The 21,270-nt window shown below is 41.2% G+C and overlaps 1 protein-coding gene across 5 annotated transcripts in view; it reads right to left on the bottom strand.

Moving 5' to 3' along the window:
• Positions 1–21,270, bottom strand: part of AFF3 (ALF transcription elongation factor 3) — a 461,951-nt gene that overhangs the window by 426,933 nt on the left and 13,748 nt on the right. The window contains exon 1 of one of the 5 annotated variants that reach the window (XM_039867116.1): positions 965–1,007. The exons of the other annotated variants lie outside the window; for them this stretch is intronic. Coding sequence (XP_039723050.1) covers positions 965–975 — 11 coding nt within the window. The 5' untranslated portion in view covers positions 976–1,007. Of the gene's footprint in view, positions 1–964; positions 1,008–21,270 lie in introns of those variants that run through there. 5 annotated transcript variants of the gene reach the window in all.

The raw sequence follows: 21,270 nt of genomic DNA, 5'->3' as shown, positions 1-21,270 counted from the left end.
TGAATAAGGGCCAAAATGCCACTTCTAATCCTATTTTCCATTTCTCGGATGTATCTTATTAACTCCTCTTTTACTGCACAGTTAAATATTCTAATTGGCGCATTGCAGACATACAACTACTAGGTGTTGATTATGCTGTAACATGTTTGTCAGGCTCTGTGGTGTTACACTTCTGGCAGACACAGCAAGGTCCCATTTATTCCTTCACTGAAAACGACTGCCAGTAACAGGACTGAAGCAATGCTCCATGAGAAAGCAGTTGGTCTCACTACCAGAAGAGAATTATTCTCTCTTCCGGCCTCTTTACATTATTTTGAAGAAACAAGAAATCTTCTCTACTGACTCCAGATGAGAACCAAACAATGCCTATCATTTCTGAAGTAGCTTTGGATTTCCAAAGTATTCGCTAGTCACCTGGATGACCCGCAGAGTACCTCTGCCAGGGAAGTTACAAATTTTGTCCAATACTGACACTTAACTTGGGAAAAAAGGAACAGATGTTCAAAATGTGACAGTGGTCTGAGAGCTTCTACAACTGGAACTTGGAGAAGATATCACTTTTTGTCACATCTTCAACCCCAGTAATATGCCCCGAAGGAATTATGACTAATGGTCCTGGGCAACTGCCAATCACTGATTTGTGTCTTCATCTAAACCATCCTTCCCATAATTATTTCCTTCTCAACTAGCACACCTGAAGATCTGTACATAATCTCACTTACTAAAAAAAGGGGTTGTTCAAAAGGCGAGACAGATAACCCCAACCCTCTCACCCTGACGCCCCACAGAGATGTAAAAAGTTTACTTCCCCCAGTCCAATCTACAGCCCAGGAAAGAGCTGGATAATGTGCAGGGGGAAGTGTCTCTTATCTGTTTCCTTCCTAAGCAAATGGAGCCCGCCCACAAATGTGAGTATGCACGTGTGTACACACACACACACACACACACCCCTCTCCACACTCACCTGAGAGTCATTAAGAGTTGCTTCTGTGTGATCAGTCTGCTTCCTGAAAGGTCAGAATTTTCTGGTAAATACTTTTGATAACTCCATCCTGTCTAAACTAACAACTGCAGCAAAATTAAAAACTAAATAGCATTCTGGAAAAAGAGTCTAAATTCTACTTATCAACCAATAGTGGCATTACTAATAAAGGCAATTAAATGTTCACAGTAGCATCACATTGTTTTATGGAACTCATTTCTTTAACATCTCAAGACTTTGGGTAGCCAATGTTTAGCATCTGTCTCCACAAGGTATGGCAAAGGTACTTACTAATGCTATTCCACAACAGAACTTTGGCCCAGAAAATTAAGAGACTTGTCTAAGCTACAAACTAGCTACAAGGTAGAGATGAATTCCGGTCTCCAAACTCTCTGCTAACTAAATACAGCCCGGAAGAGTCATAGAAAAGTCAACACAAACATACTGTCAGCTGTTATTTACACTGCCTACGATAAATGTTTGTTCCAGAAAAAAGTTCAAACAAGACAGGCAACAGTTTAAACACAAAGGGCTGAAGGGTTCAATATAGGAGGAAATGTTTGCCTTTCCTCCATTGAGGAGCCGGCCACAGACCTCCTGTTCTTTTCCTGCAAAGGCTGGCCTCACACCATACGAACCACAAGACCACCAGCTACGTGGGATGGAGCACGACTAACCTCTCTCTTAATGCCCCAGGTTGCCATTCTTTTAAACCCTTCATATCTCTGGCCTGGAAAGTGAGTGATTTTTTCTCACCAAGCAAACTTTAGATGTGTTATAAACAATGACCAAGTGTCCTAATTCTGATACAGAGCTAAGTAAAAAAGAGAATCCACCTGGGTCTAGGAGGCTACGAAATGACAGGATACTAAGGAGAAGCAACCATAGTACAGCTTCTTGACAAACTGGGAGTCTCCTGGCTGTGTAGGGGCTGCAGTGGGATTTCTTTACAAAGGGAACTCGAACTTGGCACCTAACACAATTAGCCCAGAGCAGGAAAGCTGCTGTAGGAAAAAGCCGGGTTCCTTTGAATAGCACAAAGGCTGTTGTGCAAAGGACAGACTGGATTTTCTTTGGATTGCTCCAGAGGGCAAAACCAGTGAGTGACAGGACAGAATACAAGTGCCCAGAGTACAACAGAAGTTGCCCCATCATCAGAACTGCTCGGCCATAGCAAGGGCTGCCTGGGAGACCCAGAGCCTCAGCTGGGACCTGCCTCCAGCACAGGCTGGGTGCCCACATTGGGAGGGGAAGCCTACACTGGGAAAGGTGTCAGACAAAGCAAGAGCTGAGATTTTTTCAAATGCTAGGACCCAACGGTGGCTTTAAATGTCTCCTCTTGGGCCCCCAGTATGGTCACTGCTGTCGTTTCATAACTGTGTGGCACGAGGTAGCTCTTCTGAACCAAGTGTGGCTGCCAAACCTTGGGGTTCATTAGACTCGACTGGGGAAATTATTTGACCATAAAGATACTCAGATCTACACTCTAGAACTTCTAACTCCTATTCTCCAGAAGTTGGACCAAGAATCTATTTTTAAAAAGCTCCCGTATGTCTTGCTGGCAGACCAATGTGAGGACCACTGGTTAAACTTTTTAACCTATATCTCCATTGGAAAAACAGAGTTAATAACAGTTTTTACCTAAATGAGTCATAGAGATATTTAAATAAGATAATACGTAAAATACTTAGCTTGGTGCCTATATCTAGTGAACACAGTCTTTAAAAATCATGTTGTCTGCTGCATGTGATCAGGACTGAGAGCCTTCATTGATTAAAAATGAAGGCAGTCTGGTTTACACGGAGTTAATGCTTGGCTATCTTCTGTTTTCTTGTCTGTTTTCTCATCCTATGCAATTCAGGCAACATGGATAAAATCTGATGCAATATAACTTGAGTCAGTTGAATAAAATGCCTTTTCTATGTGAATATTACCTTAAAATTAACACGGAGTAGCATTTAAAAGTCACGTTTTGCTCTTGTACAACAATTAGAAGCTCAAGGTATAAATTCTCTACAAATATGAGTTTAAAACTCAGGTTTTTTCCTGCATACTCAGGTAAAGATAAAAGACCCCATTTCTCCTGTTCTCTGTAGCAAGCAGTCACACTCACTCATTTAAAATCCTGCAAGGCATTGAAGTGGAAGAATTATTCCATTCTGACATTTATATTGCCGCAAATGGCTTCAATTCTTTAATTGTGAAGTTGCTTCTAGACACTAGGGTGAGTGTTAAAATACCCCCAGACAGAAAGGAAAAAAGGAGGTAATTGGAGCAATTTATATCAAGTGGGAAAAATGTCTCTTGGATTTCTATATTCCTGGTTACAAGTTATTAGACTGTTTCTGTTTGGGTGGTTTTGTTAAAAAAGTTGTAAAGCATGGTGGCTTAAGCACATCTAAAGGTTAAACTCCAAGCAGCTCACCTGTATGTGAGAACAAGGAACTGTCAAATGTTTCACCTTTTGCAGATTAAAACCGTCTGACTAACAGATGTGAAATCATTGTTACCTTAATTGTTCTAAGTAGAAATCTGAGCATTTTTAGAAGATGTATCGCCTTTTGGAGCAGACACTTTACGCCTCTGGGCTGACCTTCCCATTGCTGGCTGAGACAGTCGCTGCCTTCCACTTGTGGGGTCACAGCCTGGTTCCCCTGAAGGCTACATGGCGTTCGTTGCTGCTCTGCGGGTGTGTTCTCGAAAGGCTATACGCTGAATTCTAACCATAAACTATATTTTCACATTGTTCCACACATGATAATTTTAGAAATGCAGTCACTTCGTTTCTGGCTGATTCTAACTGGCCACAGCTTCCAAACTTCTCTGCTTCCTTCCACTTCTCCATGCCCACTTCTGCCACTTAACTGCACGAGCCTGGCTCATAGTAGATGCTCAAAGTCTGCTGAAGGAATTACTTCTAACACCTAGAAGACCTGCTCTCTAAAGACAGCATCTGGTAAAGTCTTTTTGTAAACTGCCATCTCCAGTGAACATGTTTGATATTTTTAAATTCCAATTAATGAGGTTTTTCTTAAAATGGAACATACTGTTTCTCGTTTTAGTCATAAAGTTACTGATAGGAATGAACATTTTATAACATCAAAGTACATAACAGAATAAAATTATGGTTATATTCTTGTCTGGCACAGTGTAGGTACTCAAATATTTGTTTTAAATGACTCTACATTTTAGAAATTATAGCATTAAAACATCTGACTTGAAACATACAGCAACTTAATAACATAAATTTCTTCTTATCAACAATAGTTTAATAGTATATGACTTGTTTCTAAAGAGAAACAATGTGTGCAAAAGCATTTATTTTAATTCTGGCACTGTCACTGTAAACAACTTTAAAAAATGGCTGACAGGAGAAAAGTCTGAGGTATTTTTTAATGAAAATGTAAAAAATATAGGAGGAGGTCAAAGCTCCAAATTCTTAGTTTTTATGTCACTAGTGTACAAAACATGAATTGTGGAATACACACAAGACCACACATGCGGTGACTCCATAATGCCGTATTCTACAAGTACAGACTTAGGCTTGAAGAAACAACCACAGTGTGATAAAGCCCATGTGCACTTTATCCTTCCTGAGACACATCTGGAGGGAGCACTGTGGTTCTGTGAGGACCCTGGTCTTAAGGGAAAAACCTCCAAGCTTTAGTTCCAGCCTAAAGCTGGATAAATGAGGTGGCTCGATACCTGGGTCCTCCTTTAAAGAGTTTGATGTGGGCACAGGTAGTATGAGAAACTGGAAGGAGTACCTCTAAGACTGCCTTGAGCAAAACCGTTGGTAAATACCAAGTGACAAAGCCAATGGGCTGGCACTTTCTTTAAGAAACCAGAGCTGCGGTTTTGCCTTCTTCTGGTTGTGAACCAGCTGTCTTTTTCCTGGGAAGCCACTCTCTCCATTTTCATGTCTCAGTGAGTATAAATTCAACGGACACAGTGGCTGCACAGCAGATGTGGTTATCTGCAGGTAGGGCAGTGTAAATCCAGCCTACTTAACTAAACACATTTATCATATATTTTTATACCTTCTGATATCTGTTACTAAATATAAACAAGGGAAATGTCACTGACGACTGTCGATTCCTCATCTATGAGACAGGATGGCCAGAAAAATTACCTCCATTTAACTATAGAATAAGATGTCTTGGCCTTGTGTCCATGTGCTCACGCTGTCCTCTGAGTGATCCCTTGGTCTTTAAGGGAACACTCTGTGGACCTGTGAAGAGCAGGTCCTCACAGAACCACACTTCCTCCCTCCAAATATGTCCTGAGCTGGGCTGAGGCAGGCCTGCTTGCTGGGCCATACTGTGAGAGGCCTGTCTCGTCAGTAAAGGTCACAACCCCAGGGAAGTGCCAGTCTCAGACTAGGAGCTGAAACGTCTTCAAAGTAATACTGATAGCTGTACCTTTGTTTTTCTTATTTATTAAGTGTAGGATTGATGCCATGAATGCAAAGAATCTACCATATCACAAATACTGATCTGTTGGTCGTATTACAACAAAGTGTTTCAGACATGTCACAGATTTTCTACATGTGGAAAACCCCATTTGAAATAGCTCCCAAAATAACCATCATTGTTGTTTCTCCTCATTTGTGTTTTCTTTATCTTTGTCATTTTATCTTCATTTTCCTCTTTCTTGCTACCCCCCTTACCTTAACTGAGTCCTTTTGTTTCCTAGTTCCATTTCCATATTAGCTGACTTGGCTAGTTAATTTACAGATTTAAATTTAAGTGACTGAAATATTATTTTTTAACGAAGTACAAGATAAAGTCCAACACTTTAAGTCTGAGTGTTGAGGACAGATTCCCTAACCTCAGTCTTGGATAATCTTACTATGCTATAGTCTGTTACGGGTTGAACTATGTTCCCCAAAATCCCCATGTTGAAGATCTAACTCCCCATACATCAGAATGTGACCTTATTTGGAATGTGGATGGAATGAGTTAAGATGAGGTCATACCGGAATAGGATGGACCCTAATCCAAGATAGCTGGTATCCTTATAAAAAGGAGACATTGGTCACAGACAGGCACATGGGGGAAGACCAGGTAAACATGAAGGCAGAGATCAGGGTGATGCATCTACAAGATGAGGAACACCAAAGATGCCCACAGGAAGCCAGGAGCAAGCCAGGAGCAGATTCTCCCTCATGGCCTCAGAAGAAGCCAGTCCTGCCAATATACTGATCTGAGGAGCTCTAGTCTCAGAAATGCGGGACCATACATTTCTGCTGTGAAAGCTCCCCAGTCCAAGCTGCTCTGCTACAATAGCTCTTGCAATGCAGGTACTCTGCTTATCCAGAAGCTCAACAAAATGTGTTCTCTGGTCAAATCAAATGCAGCATAGAGCCAAATAAATAAGACACTAATGTTTCTCAAATAAAGGCAAGTTCATATATCATGATCAGAAGTTTAAAATTAAAGGAATAATGGCTGTCTACAATTAAAAGGTTGCTGTCAGACCCTTCTGATGGCTACTTCATGGAAATCAGATTTATTTTTCACATTTAAGCTATAAGTGTTACACCAAAGTTTAAAAGTGTAAATAAGTAGCTTGGTATGCACAAAACAGTATTTTACTCCATCTAAAAAAGAGACCAATGAAAAGAGAAACTTTTAAACTATTTTAAAAATGAGAACATGTAGCCTAATGGGGTACTGTAAGCAAGTCATACTACAGAAGACAGTCTCTCAGAGATATGAAGGTGGTCGAGGAGAAAATGCCAGAAGATCACTGCGGGCCCTCATCACAGCTCAGCCACGGATCAGACAGTCATTCTGACACTGGGTTCCGCGTGTGCTTCTTTCTGGTCCAGTGTCTTAGGCAGAGCGGCCCCATCGGACGCAAACTTCTAGGTCTGACTGCGCTCTAAGACTCTGCTGTATTTTACTCTGCTGATCCCTCGCCCTTGACATTTACCACTTCCTGGGCTTCTGGACTGTCTTGCCTCCCAGCTCTCCTGCCTCTGCCTACTCCTTCACCTGTGAAAGTCACCCTTCAGTTCCCTTTCATTCTCGTCACTCTCCATGCTCTGCCCAGGGGCTGGCCTACCAGTTCCAAGCCTGTATTTCCATCCTAACCTCTTACCTCCCAAACAGCAATCTCTATGAAAACAGCTATGTTAATAATCATAATATGCCTCGTACTAACATACACTCATATTTCTACTTTTGCTAAAAACTATGTTCACAGTTGAGCAACACAATATGAAGAGATGAAATGACCTGAAAGATGGCTTAGTCTCTTAAAGAAGGTAAAGTCATTCCAGCCACTTGTTCACAATATTCTTTGGTTTAACTGATGCTTTTATCTCATTTTACCTGGTAAAAAGTCAAAGCCCAATTCATCTCTGAATTCTGAATCAGCGGGGTACAAAATAGGCAATGTGCTTTTAATAGTATCCAACATGAGATATGCAGGTCCTTCCCAAGACTGAGCTGGGAAGAACCAAAGGCAAAGGCCTCACAGACTGCTTACTGATCTTGTTTATCCCGATAACATGCATTCTGACCTTGAAGATTAAGGAATATTTTGGAAGCAGTCACTGCCACTTAGAGGTAAATTAAAGTCCACCTTGAGCACTGGCAAAGAGAAAGGTGAGGAGAGGCAGCAGGAAGCCTGAATAGGTTAAAAAAATTCTAATTTAAACATTCAAAAGGACCATTATAGGATCTTAATTCCTGCCAGTAAATAGAGCATTTAATTATATGACAATGAGCCATAAATATAACCCCTCTAGAAAGGAAACAGCTCTGTACTCCAGGGAGCAGCCTCCACTTTCAAAGAATTACCTAAGCTAATGCCTTGTGTGCCTGGGTGGGCAATGAGATACCCTCAGAGAAGACCCACTTAGGAAATAGCAGGCACATAGCAGCTGGCTGTGGACCAAGTTACAGGCCAAGGCTTCCACATAAAACATGGCAAGTGCCTGTCTCCCCACTCACTCTTCTAAAACCCTCTTGAGGAACACCGTGATCAATGCCTTCACTCAGTAAACAAGACTGAAGCAGCAAAACAACAGCGTTTGGGGCAGTGGATCTCCCCCTCAAATGAGGGTTAGTGCCTTAGGAACTAAGTGAAGCAACACATGGTAAGCATAACAGATGACTGTCAAAACTGTTTGCTTCTCTTCCCCAGAGCACCCTGTCAAGAGTCTTCACTAAAACACCCTTCCCCGGAGCACAACCAGGGGAGAACTTGGGGAATGAGGACAGGTATTTCCTAGAAACTGTCGGGCCAGAAGAGTCCTGTTTCTATACGTGGCAACAGCAGTGGGCTGGCGGGGGGGGAAACACCCTAATAATTAAGGAAATAACTAAGGAAATTTCACTATAATTAGGGAAAATTTCAAATTCTGGTATTTTATAAATGTTTCCAGCTTTCGCTTCTTTGAAAAAAAAAATAGGTTCTGGCCAAATTCCTAGCAGGCATTTATCTGATGATGTTTCAAATGATGGCAAACACTGTCTATTACACTGCAGTTTCGTTCCTGCTGCTCACTTCTCTGTTGGACCCTCCTAGGTAGGGTGTATTCGCCTTGAAGGCTCTATGCTGTCATACACCTTGGCACCCAGGTTGTGGTGCCCCACACCACCTGGCTAACCAGACACACCAACGTCCAAGCAGAGCCCAGATTCTTCTTAAAGTGTCAGTCGGTCCTGCTGTCACTTGCCAGGTACCATGAAATCTGGTTTGCAGACAGGTTAGCATGTTTGTCATCGAAGCAGATTCAAAGGTTAAAATAGACTGGAGGAATGTAAATTTCTTCACAAACCAGGTAAGTTTCTCAGACAACATGAATATCTCTGTCAAATCAGAGGATGAATGCAAACTTGCTAGAGTTTGTGGCAGAAAAAAATGTGGCTTTAGTGTCATTGATTTGTTCCTCCGAACTCTGCCTTGTCCCCCATCAACTATGTCTCTAACTACAAACTGAGATAACTTCTTATCTAATGCAGCGATAATTAAAATGTCACCCCTGAAATGCTAAGAATGCTTCTGCTGCAGAGAACTATAAACACTATTAGTGTCACATTCAGATTCTAGGCAGGGGTTTCTTTTTCAGAGAGAATGTGACAACTTCCAGTGATTTCAGAAAGAAGCTCCACTGCTGGAAAGTAAACATGTGTTACCCCAACACCAAATGCAAGGCAGCCATTTTAACTGAACACCTGGAGAACCTAAGACCTAACAGTTTACCAAGTTTCCCCAGAAACAGTCTCACAGTTCCTGCTTTTGTGCCCCGGGAACCTGTCTGCACAGCAGAACCAGAGTATGTCCCACACTCCCCTTCTGAAGGTCTTGCTGCTGGCTCCATCTGAGTTGATACAACTGCCTCCCAACTGCATCGTTCTTCTCCCATTTTCTCCCCTCTTCCCTTTTAATAAACTCCCTGCTGAGGCACAGGAGGCTGGAGTGGTGCAACTTCAGGTCCCTCATGAATGCTAAAAATGATTTAACCTGCTGGCAATCTTTCCTTTAAGAGTAAGGAGCATGGTCTCCTGGGCCAGTGCAATGCTATCAACATTACATATGTGTGGTAGGCAGAGCAATGGCCCTCTGTCCCCGGAACCTGTGCACTCATTACCTTACATGGTAGAAGGCATTGCAGATGTGATTAAGTTAAGGATCTTGAGCTGAGGAGATTATCCTGGATGATCCCAGTGGGCCCCAGCTGATCACAAAGGTCCTTATAAGAGGGAGGCAGGAGAGTCAGAGAAGCAGAGGTCAGACTGAGGTGACTGCTGGCTTTGAAGATGGAGGAAGGGAGTATGAGTCAAGGAGTGTGGAAAGCCTCCAGAAGTGAAGAAAAGCAAGGAGACAGAGTATCCCCTAGGTCCCCCAGAAGGAACACGACCCTGCCAACACCCTGATTTTAGTCCAGTGAAATCCACTTCAGACTTCCAACCTTCAGAACTAGAGGACAGTAAACGTGTGCTGTTTTAAGCCACTGCATTTGTGGTAGTTTGCTCTGGCAGCAACAGGAAACTAATAATACAGCATGTCACCTCCTCCCTCATGATCTAATCCAGTAGAGGAGTTCGGGAAGCAGTGGAGAAAACATCTTGCTAATCCTCAGATTCTATCCCTCTACCACTCCAATGCTCAATTATCTGTTCCACAAAGTAACCCAGTGAATTGTCCTGTTAGAAGACGACCCAGCACTGTGGAATTCTCACTAGAGGCCATTTAAGCTAAATTTCTAATTTTATCCAAGAGGAAAATTAGAACTCAGAGAGGTTCAAGGAATGCCCACAGACGCCCAGTCGGTGACTTTTGCTGACATTCTAATCCAGTTCTCTAAATTCCGTCACGTGCTTGTACTGTGAACAGCTCCATCCCTCAGAAACACATTCCTCCTTCCCCCGCTAAGCTGGCTCCCTTGGCAAATTTTCTTTAGAAATAATTATTTCAATTAGCAAAATGTATATATTTTGCATATTCCACCTAGGAAGTAGAACAGACTGGCTCAAAGAACTTCCTATCAGTGTCAGTTCATGGGCCAAGACGGAGTACCAGGTTGCCAAAGACATCTGGACACCAGGTGAATTCAGCTTCTCCCGAAATGCAGAACATATTATAAATCAACATACAAGTTTGTCAAGTTGTAGGCTTTATGAATACCATCTGAAACATGGAGGACAGTTTTTACCACCCCAAACTCACAGCTTTACAAGGCTTTTTGTTTTTATTATTTTGAACCAAAATCACATGCAGTCACATGCCACTTAATGACAGGAATACATTCTGAGAAATGAGTCGTTAGTGATTTCCTTGTGTGAACATCAGAGTGTACTTCCTAGGTGGTCTAGCCCACTGCACACCTAGGCTCTGTGGGATAGCCTGTTGCTCTTGGGCTGGGAGCCTGTACAGCACGTTAATGTATAAACAACACAAGATTAAATCAATCACAAGCCAAAATGATGCAATCAAGAGATGCAATAAATGTAAGATGTCCAAGGCTGCTGCCCATGTAACATGTCATACTGTTCTATAGCAAACTTTTTTTAAAAGGTAGAGTACACTCTAAAATAATGATAAATAGTATAGTGAATGCATAAATCAGTAATATAGTCATTTATTATCATCATCAAGCATTATGTGCTGTACATAATCATATGTGCTATACTTTCCTACGACTGGCATCACAGTGGGTTTGTTTACACCAGCATCACCACAAACACGTGAGTTAGGCGTTGTGCTATGATGCTAGGACAATTATGATGTCACCAGATGACAGGAACTTTTCAGCTCCACACCACTGTTGTATATGTGGCCCATCACTGACCGAAACATCACTGTGGGGTGATATTTAGAGCTGGAAGAGACTTAGATCTAGATCATTAAGTCAATCTTTCATTTAGTCAAAGAATTCTCTCTACCAGAGCATGTACATATATGACTTGGTCTTGACACACAAACCAATATCTCAGAGGGCTCTGTTTCTGGCCACGATGTTCAACTGCAGACAGAACTGAGTGAAGTAGACTTGCAAACATCTCCCAAATGAAAGAATTAAAAAATCAAATTAAGAATAATATTATGTCAAATGGAATTAAGTGTTATGCACAGTAGAGCATACTTAATCTTAAAAAGAAAATACCAACTAGAAACTAGCAAACTAGCAGAATTCAAGTTTCCCAACTAAGTTGCAAACTCTTCAGAGCAGACATTGTCTGAATACACTTGTCATTCTTGCCCGCTGTCCCTTATTTTACAATGGTGCACAATCAATGAGTGTTGAACTCGACTGCAGTGCACACACCCTGCTTAGTCCTCAGAAATGGGGAGATGGGAAGAAGAAGGTATTGTTCCTCGGAAATGGGGAGATGGGGAGAAGACGTTCACAAAATGAACCATACCTTCTTCTGGCCCTTCAACAGAACTCGAATTTGCCCAGCTTCAGAAACACTTGTGGATACAATCTAAACTTTTTCTGGTGGTCCAGCTCCTGGGCCAGTGTTTGCTCCTTGATTTGAAGTTTATGTCACCTGGGTGCAAGGTCAGTGTCTGAGTGCTGGGTGAATGGGGTGCCACCAGAGTTATTCACTGTAAGAAAAGATGAGGAGGTCAGCCTCCTTGAAGTTTGGTGTTCCTTGAGACCCTGGCCATGAAGACAGAACATCCAGCCTTATATCTCCTTGCTCTTGACTAACCGTGCACTTTGCTGTTACTCTGGTCACTATCACTTAAGTAGTGTATAACACATGTGCCCCCCAGACACCCAGCACCCAGACAACAACCTGACCGAGAATAAGAGCCACAATCTGCAGAAACAGTTTAAGACCTGCAATAGCTTTTAAAAGAGAGACAGAGAACACCTGCCTGGCTTTTAAATCAGAATCGCACTATGGCCATTGTCACACTTGATCTTAAACCCAACTACATCTCTGGTGCTGCATCTGCCTGCTCTGCTGGGTTACAGTGATGACAAGAGAGGATGTAGATAAGATGCTATTAGCAGCTCAACCATTACTGCTCTGTGTATAGTATTACATGGCTGTTAATTACAATTCTGTTTGGCTCTGTCAAAGAATATATTACTTCTAATTAAAACATTAATATAGTTCATCTTAAATGTTTTCTTTTCCTTTACATTTTTGTGGGGCCTTACCTGAAGCTCAAAAACAAAACCCTCTGTCTATTAGACAAAACAAGGACCTAACCCTGACTCTAGCATTCACTGGCCCTGACTAAAGGTATGTACTTAACCCTCAGTGTCCCAATAACTCCATGTGTCAAGAGCTAACTGTTTACAAGTATTCAGATTAACCTGCATCCTATAGCCTGGGTCACCCATCTCAGCCTCTAGGAAAATACACAAAAGCTGCTCCCTGCCCCAGGGTGCTCCAAAGGATGGAAGAGTAAAGTCTGTACTTCTCCAAGAAAATGGCTATAAAGAGGGTGGTAACCCAGGATGACGGTGAAGGCAAGGCTGGGAACCAGAGGCAGGAGCCGCATAGAGGCCAAGAAAACGTGGGGCTCAGAAACCAGCAGTGCAGTCTGGACAGCAGACAGCAGAAGGCAGCCACAGCAGCATTCCTCTCTCACAGGCTTAGGGCCTCTGGCCCATACCCCATCCATGTTCTCGACTCACAGACAAAAGGAGAGGAGCAACCACCTTGATTAGGGATGACAGGATCTCTACAACTGACTGTGATTCAACTGAAGCTCCTTCAGATGCCCAGAATCACTGGGAAAAAAACAGTTATGAGTCTCTGAATTCTGAGTGTAAGGCAGCAAAGTCCCCAATCTTTTTGAAACCAGGGACCGTGCTCTTATGAAAATCTAATGCCTGATGATCTGAGGTGGAGCTGAGGCAGTGATGTTAGCACTGGGGAGTGGCTGCAAATCTAGTTGAAGCTTCGCTCGCTCACCTGCCACTCACCTTCTGCTGTGGAGCCCGGTTCCTAACAGGACACAGATTGGTACCGGTCCACATAGTCTAGGGGTTGGGGACCCCTGGTGTCTTGGGTTAACTGTGATAAGTCATTCATTTAATTCTCACAACACCCATGAGGTAGACAGGATACTTTATAGAAGCAGAAATACAAATTCGGATTCTAATGAGAGGCAGGGCCAGAGAGTAAGTCCACATTTGGCCTCTCACTGATCAATAGCTCTCCTATAACAGTTAACAGGCAGCCTCTGTAAAGAAATTATGTCTATTGTGGGGAGAAGTGAGATGGAACCTAACGGCTCTTGTGTATATGTGGGTGTTTCTTTTGTTTGGGTTTTTTTTTTTGTTTTTTGATTCTTTTAAAGAAAGAAATTCCTATTGATGTCTCTTTCCTTGATTCAGTAATTTTTAATATCTGGTAACTCGAAAATCTTTGGGGAGGGTTTTGCCAAAGTATATAAGCCCTCCTAATTTTCTTTAACTTTAATTTTTCCACTATGAGTTTTTCTCATCAAAAATTACTCAGATCCTTCTAAAAATGTCCCATAAGTAAACCTAACATCAGGAAAAAATGGGACATGTAGAAATATGAACTAATGAATAAAGAAATAAACTAACAATAGACAGTGTGCCACTGTCCTATATGCCTAAATTATCTACTTGAGCAAGAGCTGTGACAAGAAGCTCCTAGGTAGTAACAACCCCATAATGGTTCTGGATGCTAAATACAGACCAGGTCCAAGTCCCTAGTCTCACCATGGCTTTACCACACATACTTGGCAAGAGATGTTATTCTGATAAAGCCCTCCTGTCTGGCCACGCTTGCTTAAATGCCCAGACGTGTGCTGACTTCCATCTCACTCACTGCCAGGGGGAAATGGACCACTTCTGTACTGCAGCCAGACTACATTAAAAAGTTCTTGATCCAGCCACTGCAACAAAAAGTGCATTGCCATCAGTTGTGTTAAAACTGTTGTGTGATAAATTTGAATATTGCATAATGGAGGAAGTAAATCAAGGGCTACATTATAGCTATAAAAGGGACATGTGAAGCTTTTTGGTCAAGGATTTCATCATTGAGCCATGACCTTCAGGATAACTAAAACTACAATTAATACTTGAAAAGCCCTTGGCACAGAGTGTGATATACATTCTTATAAAAATGGCTCTTTTAATACTACATTTGAATTCCTAAGTCCTCATACACAGCATGGGTCCCCTTAATTTTATTTTAAACACAGAACACCCGTATTTTTCTTTTAGCAGGTATGAGAAATCTACGTCAGTCAGCTCATTAGCAATTAAGGCAAATCAACGCCCCTGACGCCCACCGTGCCACACGTGAGAGCCCTACAGGCTCTAAGTTTTGGGGGCTCATTTTCCAGACTGCAGCCTGCACTGTCTTCATGCTCTGGCCATGTACCTCCAAGCCACCTGCCTGCTCGGTCAGAAAGAGATCTCACAGTGTCTTCATGTAAAATCACTTTGCCTGGTGGAATGGCTTTGCTACATGTCCCTTTCAGTGCCCCCTCTGCTCTGTGGCTGGAAACATGAACACAGGAGTACGGGTCAGACACATCTCGGAGTGCCATGATAGAAAACGCCACTGCCAGAGCTGCTTCTTCCCTCACAGAGTGGGGTCACAGGTGCCTTTGGGGATCTGATGAAAGCTGGAGGCTCTCTTCTCAGAAAAGACCAAAAAGATAAAAGAAACACACAAGTGATGTGAGGGGGTCCCCTGACCTCCAGGTTAAGGACCCAGCATTACAAGGCCAAGAGCGGAAGGATGGGATTGGTGAGAAAGTGAGGGAGAAGGCACAGAAATGGAGAAAGAGAAAGGTGGGAGGGAGAGAAAGAGAGGGACACAGAGAGAGCCAAAACAAGTGACAGAACACTGAACAAAGTGCTTCATACAAAAGCGACTTCCTTCCCTTCTCTCCCAGGCAGGGAGCCAGGGGGTCTGGCTGTGGTTCACGTTCTATCTTGAGCAAGTTCCTAGAACAAGCCCATTGGTGTGAACTCCAAGGCATGCAATAAGGGGCATTACCAGGTAATTTCAAAGCACTTCACACATATGAACTCACTTAACCCTTGCACCAACCCTCTGCTGTAGGTATTATGCTTTCCCAGAGTTCGCAACAGACAAAACAGCTACCCACAACAAGCAAGCAGCAGAATGGGGATTAGAACTCAGAACATCTGTTCACAGCCCAGGCTCCTGCCTTCAACCAAGTCATACACTGGGGAGAACTGTCACAGCACAAAGGAAAAAATATGTTTATTTTGACAGTAAAAGGAACACAACTATAAAATATAACTATAAATATAAAGTAAACAAATTTTTTACACAAAGGAAATTGGTGTCTTATACACACTGATTAAATTTTGCTTCATGATCCATGACATTAGCAGAACTCCCTTTCTAAAACAAATATTTTTCTGTATTCTACATTCTTACATCACTGCCATGAGACTCTTTAGCTTCCTGTATCTTTTTCTTAGGAAAAAATAAATTCAAAAAAATTTAAAGGGATTTTATTTAAAGTATGTGGTCGTATAGACCAAAGCTGATAAAAGTAGAGGTGAGAATGCAATGTGAAACAAGAGAGTCACCACTTCTAAGGACAGGTGACAATCATTATTTATCATAAAGATATTGTCCAATTTCACATATTTAAAATATAAAGAAAATATTTAATATTTAAAATATAAATAAAACTCACTGTCTTGAGAAAGTGAAATTATCTTCGACAAAGAATAGTTTATAAACCTGAAAGTTTTCCTTGGTTGTTCAGAATAACTTAACCAAAGATGGTTTTTAGCATACTGCATAACAACTATTTCATTACCAGGAAATATAGTAACTGAATATACAGAATGATCAGTGTCCGTCTCAAAACAACTCTGGGAAGGCAGTGAAGATATGAACAATGATAGTGATGATAAATTAAAAAAAAAGTGCTTAGTCAAATATAATTTGAAATTGCAGAATTACCTGTAATGCAATCAAACACTTTCTTAAAACTTTCACACACACACACACACACACACACACAAGTGAGGATCAGGATGTCTCAAGCATGTCTTCGCTCTTTTTCAAAGCAAATGGATAAACTCTGGCCCCTGCTATCCAAGAGAGTCATCTGATGTGAAATATCTTCCTCATCGCTTTGGCCATGCCAATTCCCAACTCCACGCCCTCACCAATTGCTCCTCCTCCCCAACCCAGTCTACCTCAATCCTACCACCCTTTATTGCAACATGCGAGCCCTCCATTGGGCCCTTTCTTGGCCTTGCACTTGGCTCCCTGTACCCTAAACTCCAAAACCACTCACTGTTATCATTCTCAAATCCATTAAGCAAACTATGCCAGAATCACCCAGCACTGTGGGGCTTTTGTACCCTGATACAAATTTCTGATCCCCTAACCTAGGGACTCAGGATCCCCAGGTGATCCTGAAAAGCAGCTAGATTTGAGAATCCATTGTCTGACAGCTAATTGTAGGGATCAGCTGTCTCTACTGTCAAATGAGGAACTGGGCTGGGTGGATGATCTCCGCGGTTCCTTCCAGACAAAGCTAACAGTCTGACTCCAGCTTCTAGGGCTGTTTCCTGGATTCTAGTTTCTCCGAAGCAGGGGCCACAGCACTTTTTGTATTCCCAGCCAGCAAAGTGCTTTGTGCATAGCAGGAGCTCGATGACTTGTGAGAGCTGAGTGTCTGTGACTACGTCCTGCTGACTAGGAGAGCTGGTGAGCTGAGCTATATACACCCTGCCGCAGCCGGGCTGCCTGGCAAATCTGATGCAGAGGCTGGGTTATGTCTTGCTCTAAAAGAACCTCCTACAGAGGTTTCAAGGTAACAGTACTGATTTACTGTAGTTATAAGACTGTAGAAATGACTCTTTCAAATACGAGGGTACCAAGAAAGTAAAAGCTCTGACTTTGTTTATTTGTTAAGGAAACTACAAAAAGCCCCTATTGATAACATATCTGGGTTTATGAGAATTATGAAGCATATTGCTGTACTGTCATAAGAATTCACTTACCTAATAGAAAGTAATGGCGAGAAAAATAAGACAGTGGTTCTTTTTACTATAATGACAAAAGGATGATCCAGGTAACAATTCAAATCCAAGAAAGAAATGGGTTTGCATCTATTACCAAGCTCATTCTATTGAAAGGGGACTTTTCTAGTTGGCCTTTTAGAGTCAGGGGTTGGTTCCTCAAAAAGGCAGAAGTGTGATGTCTAGCCAAGACAGTGGTGGTCTGGACTTGTTCCGTTCATTTTATTTTGTTTTACTTAGAATTTCACCATACTGAAGAAGGTTGCAGAACTTCCAGCTTGCCACAAGCCCCATCATATCCAATTGTGATACTGCTTCAGACACTTACTTGGTCTTCTTAGCCCCTGAAGATATTTGAATTTGTGACTCCCGTGCTAAATAATTATATTTACATATAAATACAAATAATTATATCTTGTCATCATGTGATGCCTATGGACACACTCACATGTCATATTTCATTTGCTCCTCATAATCCTATTTACTGATTAGGAAACTAAGCTAAAAAAAAAAAAAACTAAGTGACTTGCACAGGTCATGACCTAAAATCTGAATATGTCTATAATAATACTATGTGGGAATTTTGAAATTTGATTATCACTTAAATGACAGTCACTCAGAATATGTGCAGAAATGGAGTTTCCATATCTCCATGGGGAAGTCCTGGGAAAGTCATGCTCCTTTTTCTCTCCAGTGTTGATGAATTTCTAAAATCAAAGCAAACTTTGAGGAAAAAGTCTGCTTTCAAAAGAAGTTATTCATCAAATTACTAGCAAAATGAATCCAGCAGTGTACCAAAGGGTTATTATATAACATGTCCAAGTGAGATATTCCAGGAATGCAAGGTTGGTTCAACACATAAAAATCAGTCAATGTAATACTGTACATTAATAGAATGAAGGACAAAAGCCACATGATGATCTCAACAGAAAAACCTTAACAAAATCAAACACTCCACAACTAGAAATAGAAAGGAACTTCGTCAAACTGATAAAACCTGTGAAACCCCATAAATACCATCGTAACTGAAAGCCTCCCTCCTGAGGTCAGGAACAAGGATGTCCACTCTCACTAATGCTATTCAGCACTGCACTGGGGGTTCTAACAGGTCCATGGGGCAAGAAAAAGAAAGAAAAATTGCATCCGGTTTAGAAAGGAAGAAGCAAAACTATCTCTAGTCATAGGTTCTAGAATCCTAAGGAATACACACACACACAACCATTCAGGCTAATGAATACATTCAGCAATGTTGTAGGATACAAGATCAATATACAAAATACAGAGGAAAAAATACCAGTGATCCACATTTCCATCACTAAATAATACTAGCAACTAAAAAGTTTGCTCTTTTAGTTTCCTTAATCTCAACTTGAGATAGAGAATTATAAAATTCAGAATTTACTTTAGCTTCTTAAACTGTCCATGATATGTGGTTCAGAGGAACATTTTCTGGTACACATACAGTTCTAAAAAATGTGGAAGATACTTTGTTAACACAGCCAAGAAAGTTAAGTGGTGAGAATTAGAAAAGATTTTGAAGCAACAAAAGATCTCTTTAGGTCCATTAAAGAACACTAATCTGTTCAAGTTTTAATTCCCTTCTAATGGGTTTTCTTCAGAGTACTTTATAGTAATTGCAATCAGTTCAAAATATTGCATTTTGATGCTCATACAAACTAGAAAGTAATGACTACATTTTCACTTAGTTTATATTTTTACTTTGGCCTAATCTCTCAGAGATTTTAAACACCATTAAGCACTTCACCATATTGGCGTGGACTGTTCCCTTCTTCAATTGCATGAGAATTAGCAAAGGATGGTGTCTGATTCCAGCAATACTGAATGTGCTTCTTCATAGGTAACATAAACCAAACGTACACAGAAAGGAATATTGTTCTATGTTTCAGAAAAGCGTTACATTTGTTTCTTTTCTGAAGACTTGAATACAGACCCAACTGTACTCTAAAATCTGTGAGGCATAGGAACAGGCCATGGGTAAGCCTAAACTCTGAGAGTTCCTGCTAAGTTCCAAAAAATTCCTTTCGTTCTCTCTGCTTTAGGATCTCAATTAACGTACATTCATTCATTCACATCAATTGTCAATTATCACTTCCTATATATCTGGAGGTTCCCACATTTTCTTTTGTTTAAACCTTTTCAAAAATCGAAACTGGGCTCAAGTTCTAAGCAAAGATTTAGTTAAAGAAAACATTGAGACTTTTTTTCTGAAAATCAGATAATTTATTGTCTGAATTCTCAATCATTCACAATTTGATTCTAATTGGTCAGTGCCAAGAAAAGTCAGATTATTAATTTAAGAATCAAGACCCTGATAATTGAATTATAGTATTATTCTCTACATGGTGAAGATGAATTGTTTACAGAAGAAATATTAAGTAAACACAATTTAAAAAACAATTTCCCTAATGTTGTAAGAACATGAAAACTTTGGCTCTTTAGATGAAAATATTTCACTGACTTTTTTCATCAGTCCTCTTTTATGCAAATGAAAATTCAAAAGAGGTGACAAATTCCATTAAAAAGAAAACCATGAGCCAGAGGCAGAAATCTTCTACAATATAAAAGAATATGATGCCATACAGTTCCCTAAGCTCTTTTTTGAACCTTACGCCTTTTAATTTGAAACTACTGATTAAAAAAAAAAAAATACTGATCACAGTAGATTATATCATTGTTCCCAATTTTTCAGTGCCCCCCACTTTAGGAAGACATGCATCCTGCTGGCCTCCAGGGGATGCACCACTTTGTGAAAGGAGGGTATTTCTACTCTACTGATGTCAAGCTTGGCCTTATGACTTATTGGGCCGGTGCAATGGGACATGTGACATCTGCCCCATCCAGAAAAAGCTCCTTTTTTTTCCCTCCACCAAGAGGATGGCATGTTCCCAGAAGGTGCACTCTGTCTGTCTGGGTCCTAGAATGAAAACCACACTGGCACACAGCTGACCTTCAACTGCCATGTAACATGGACAAGAACTACACTTAGAGCAGTGAGCCTCTGAGATCTGGGGGTTGTTTATTATCATGACATTGCCTGACAAAAGCTGACTCATATCAGCTGCAGTCCTAATGTTTAGCCCCCCTGTCGTTTTCATTTATGTAAGTAGACATATCTGGTAGACATCATAAATAACCCTTGGGAGATCTTGATTTCACAATTCAGTACAAAAGAAATATGTAAGGACTCATAAGAACTCATCTCCAGGTTTGCCAGAATCAAGCATTTTCACATAAAGCTATTCTATGTGCTGTATCAGCAATTAATGCACTGATGAGAGAAGGGAACCAAGACAACAGATGGCACCCAAATCTGAGGTCTACAGAAGCAGTGAACCCATGGCTTAGGTTCCTTGTACCAAGACCACGGTGGTCCGTTGCCCAACTGGAGAACCTGGGGCTTTTCCAAGTCTAGACGCTGGGGAGCCAGCACACGGGCATGGATCAAAGCAAAAATGAGGTCAAGGTACAGCCATCTGTCTGAAATAGCAGGACCACAGTTTGGTAGCTTTTCAGAAAAAAATTATTGGAAATTTTGTCACTTGGCTTATCAAAATTATTGCTCCTAAATTCACTTAAAGAATTTAGTAACATAATTGCTTCACCAATTTTCAAGTTCTGATTAGTGTTTTATTATAATTAAAATACATATAGTAATTTTTAAAAGCAGAGTTTCTTAGCACTGTAAGTGCATAGGGCTCATTATCTTAACACTGAGGAGAACTCTGAAGTCATAAGGATCCTGTGCGCAGTAGAAGGAAATACTAGACACTCTCCCATACCCACC

The sequence above is a fragment of the Pteropus medius genome, unplaced genomic scaffold (assembly GCF_902729225.1).
Source record: "Pteropus medius unplaced genomic scaffold, Ma_sr-lr_union100, whole genome shotgun sequence".
In the NCBI taxonomy this organism is placed as follows: Eukaryota; Metazoa; Chordata; class Mammalia; order Chiroptera; family Pteropodidae; genus Pteropus; species Pteropus medius.
Note: the sequence above shows the minus strand (reverse complement) of the source record. Positions and strands in the feature narration are given on the sequence as shown.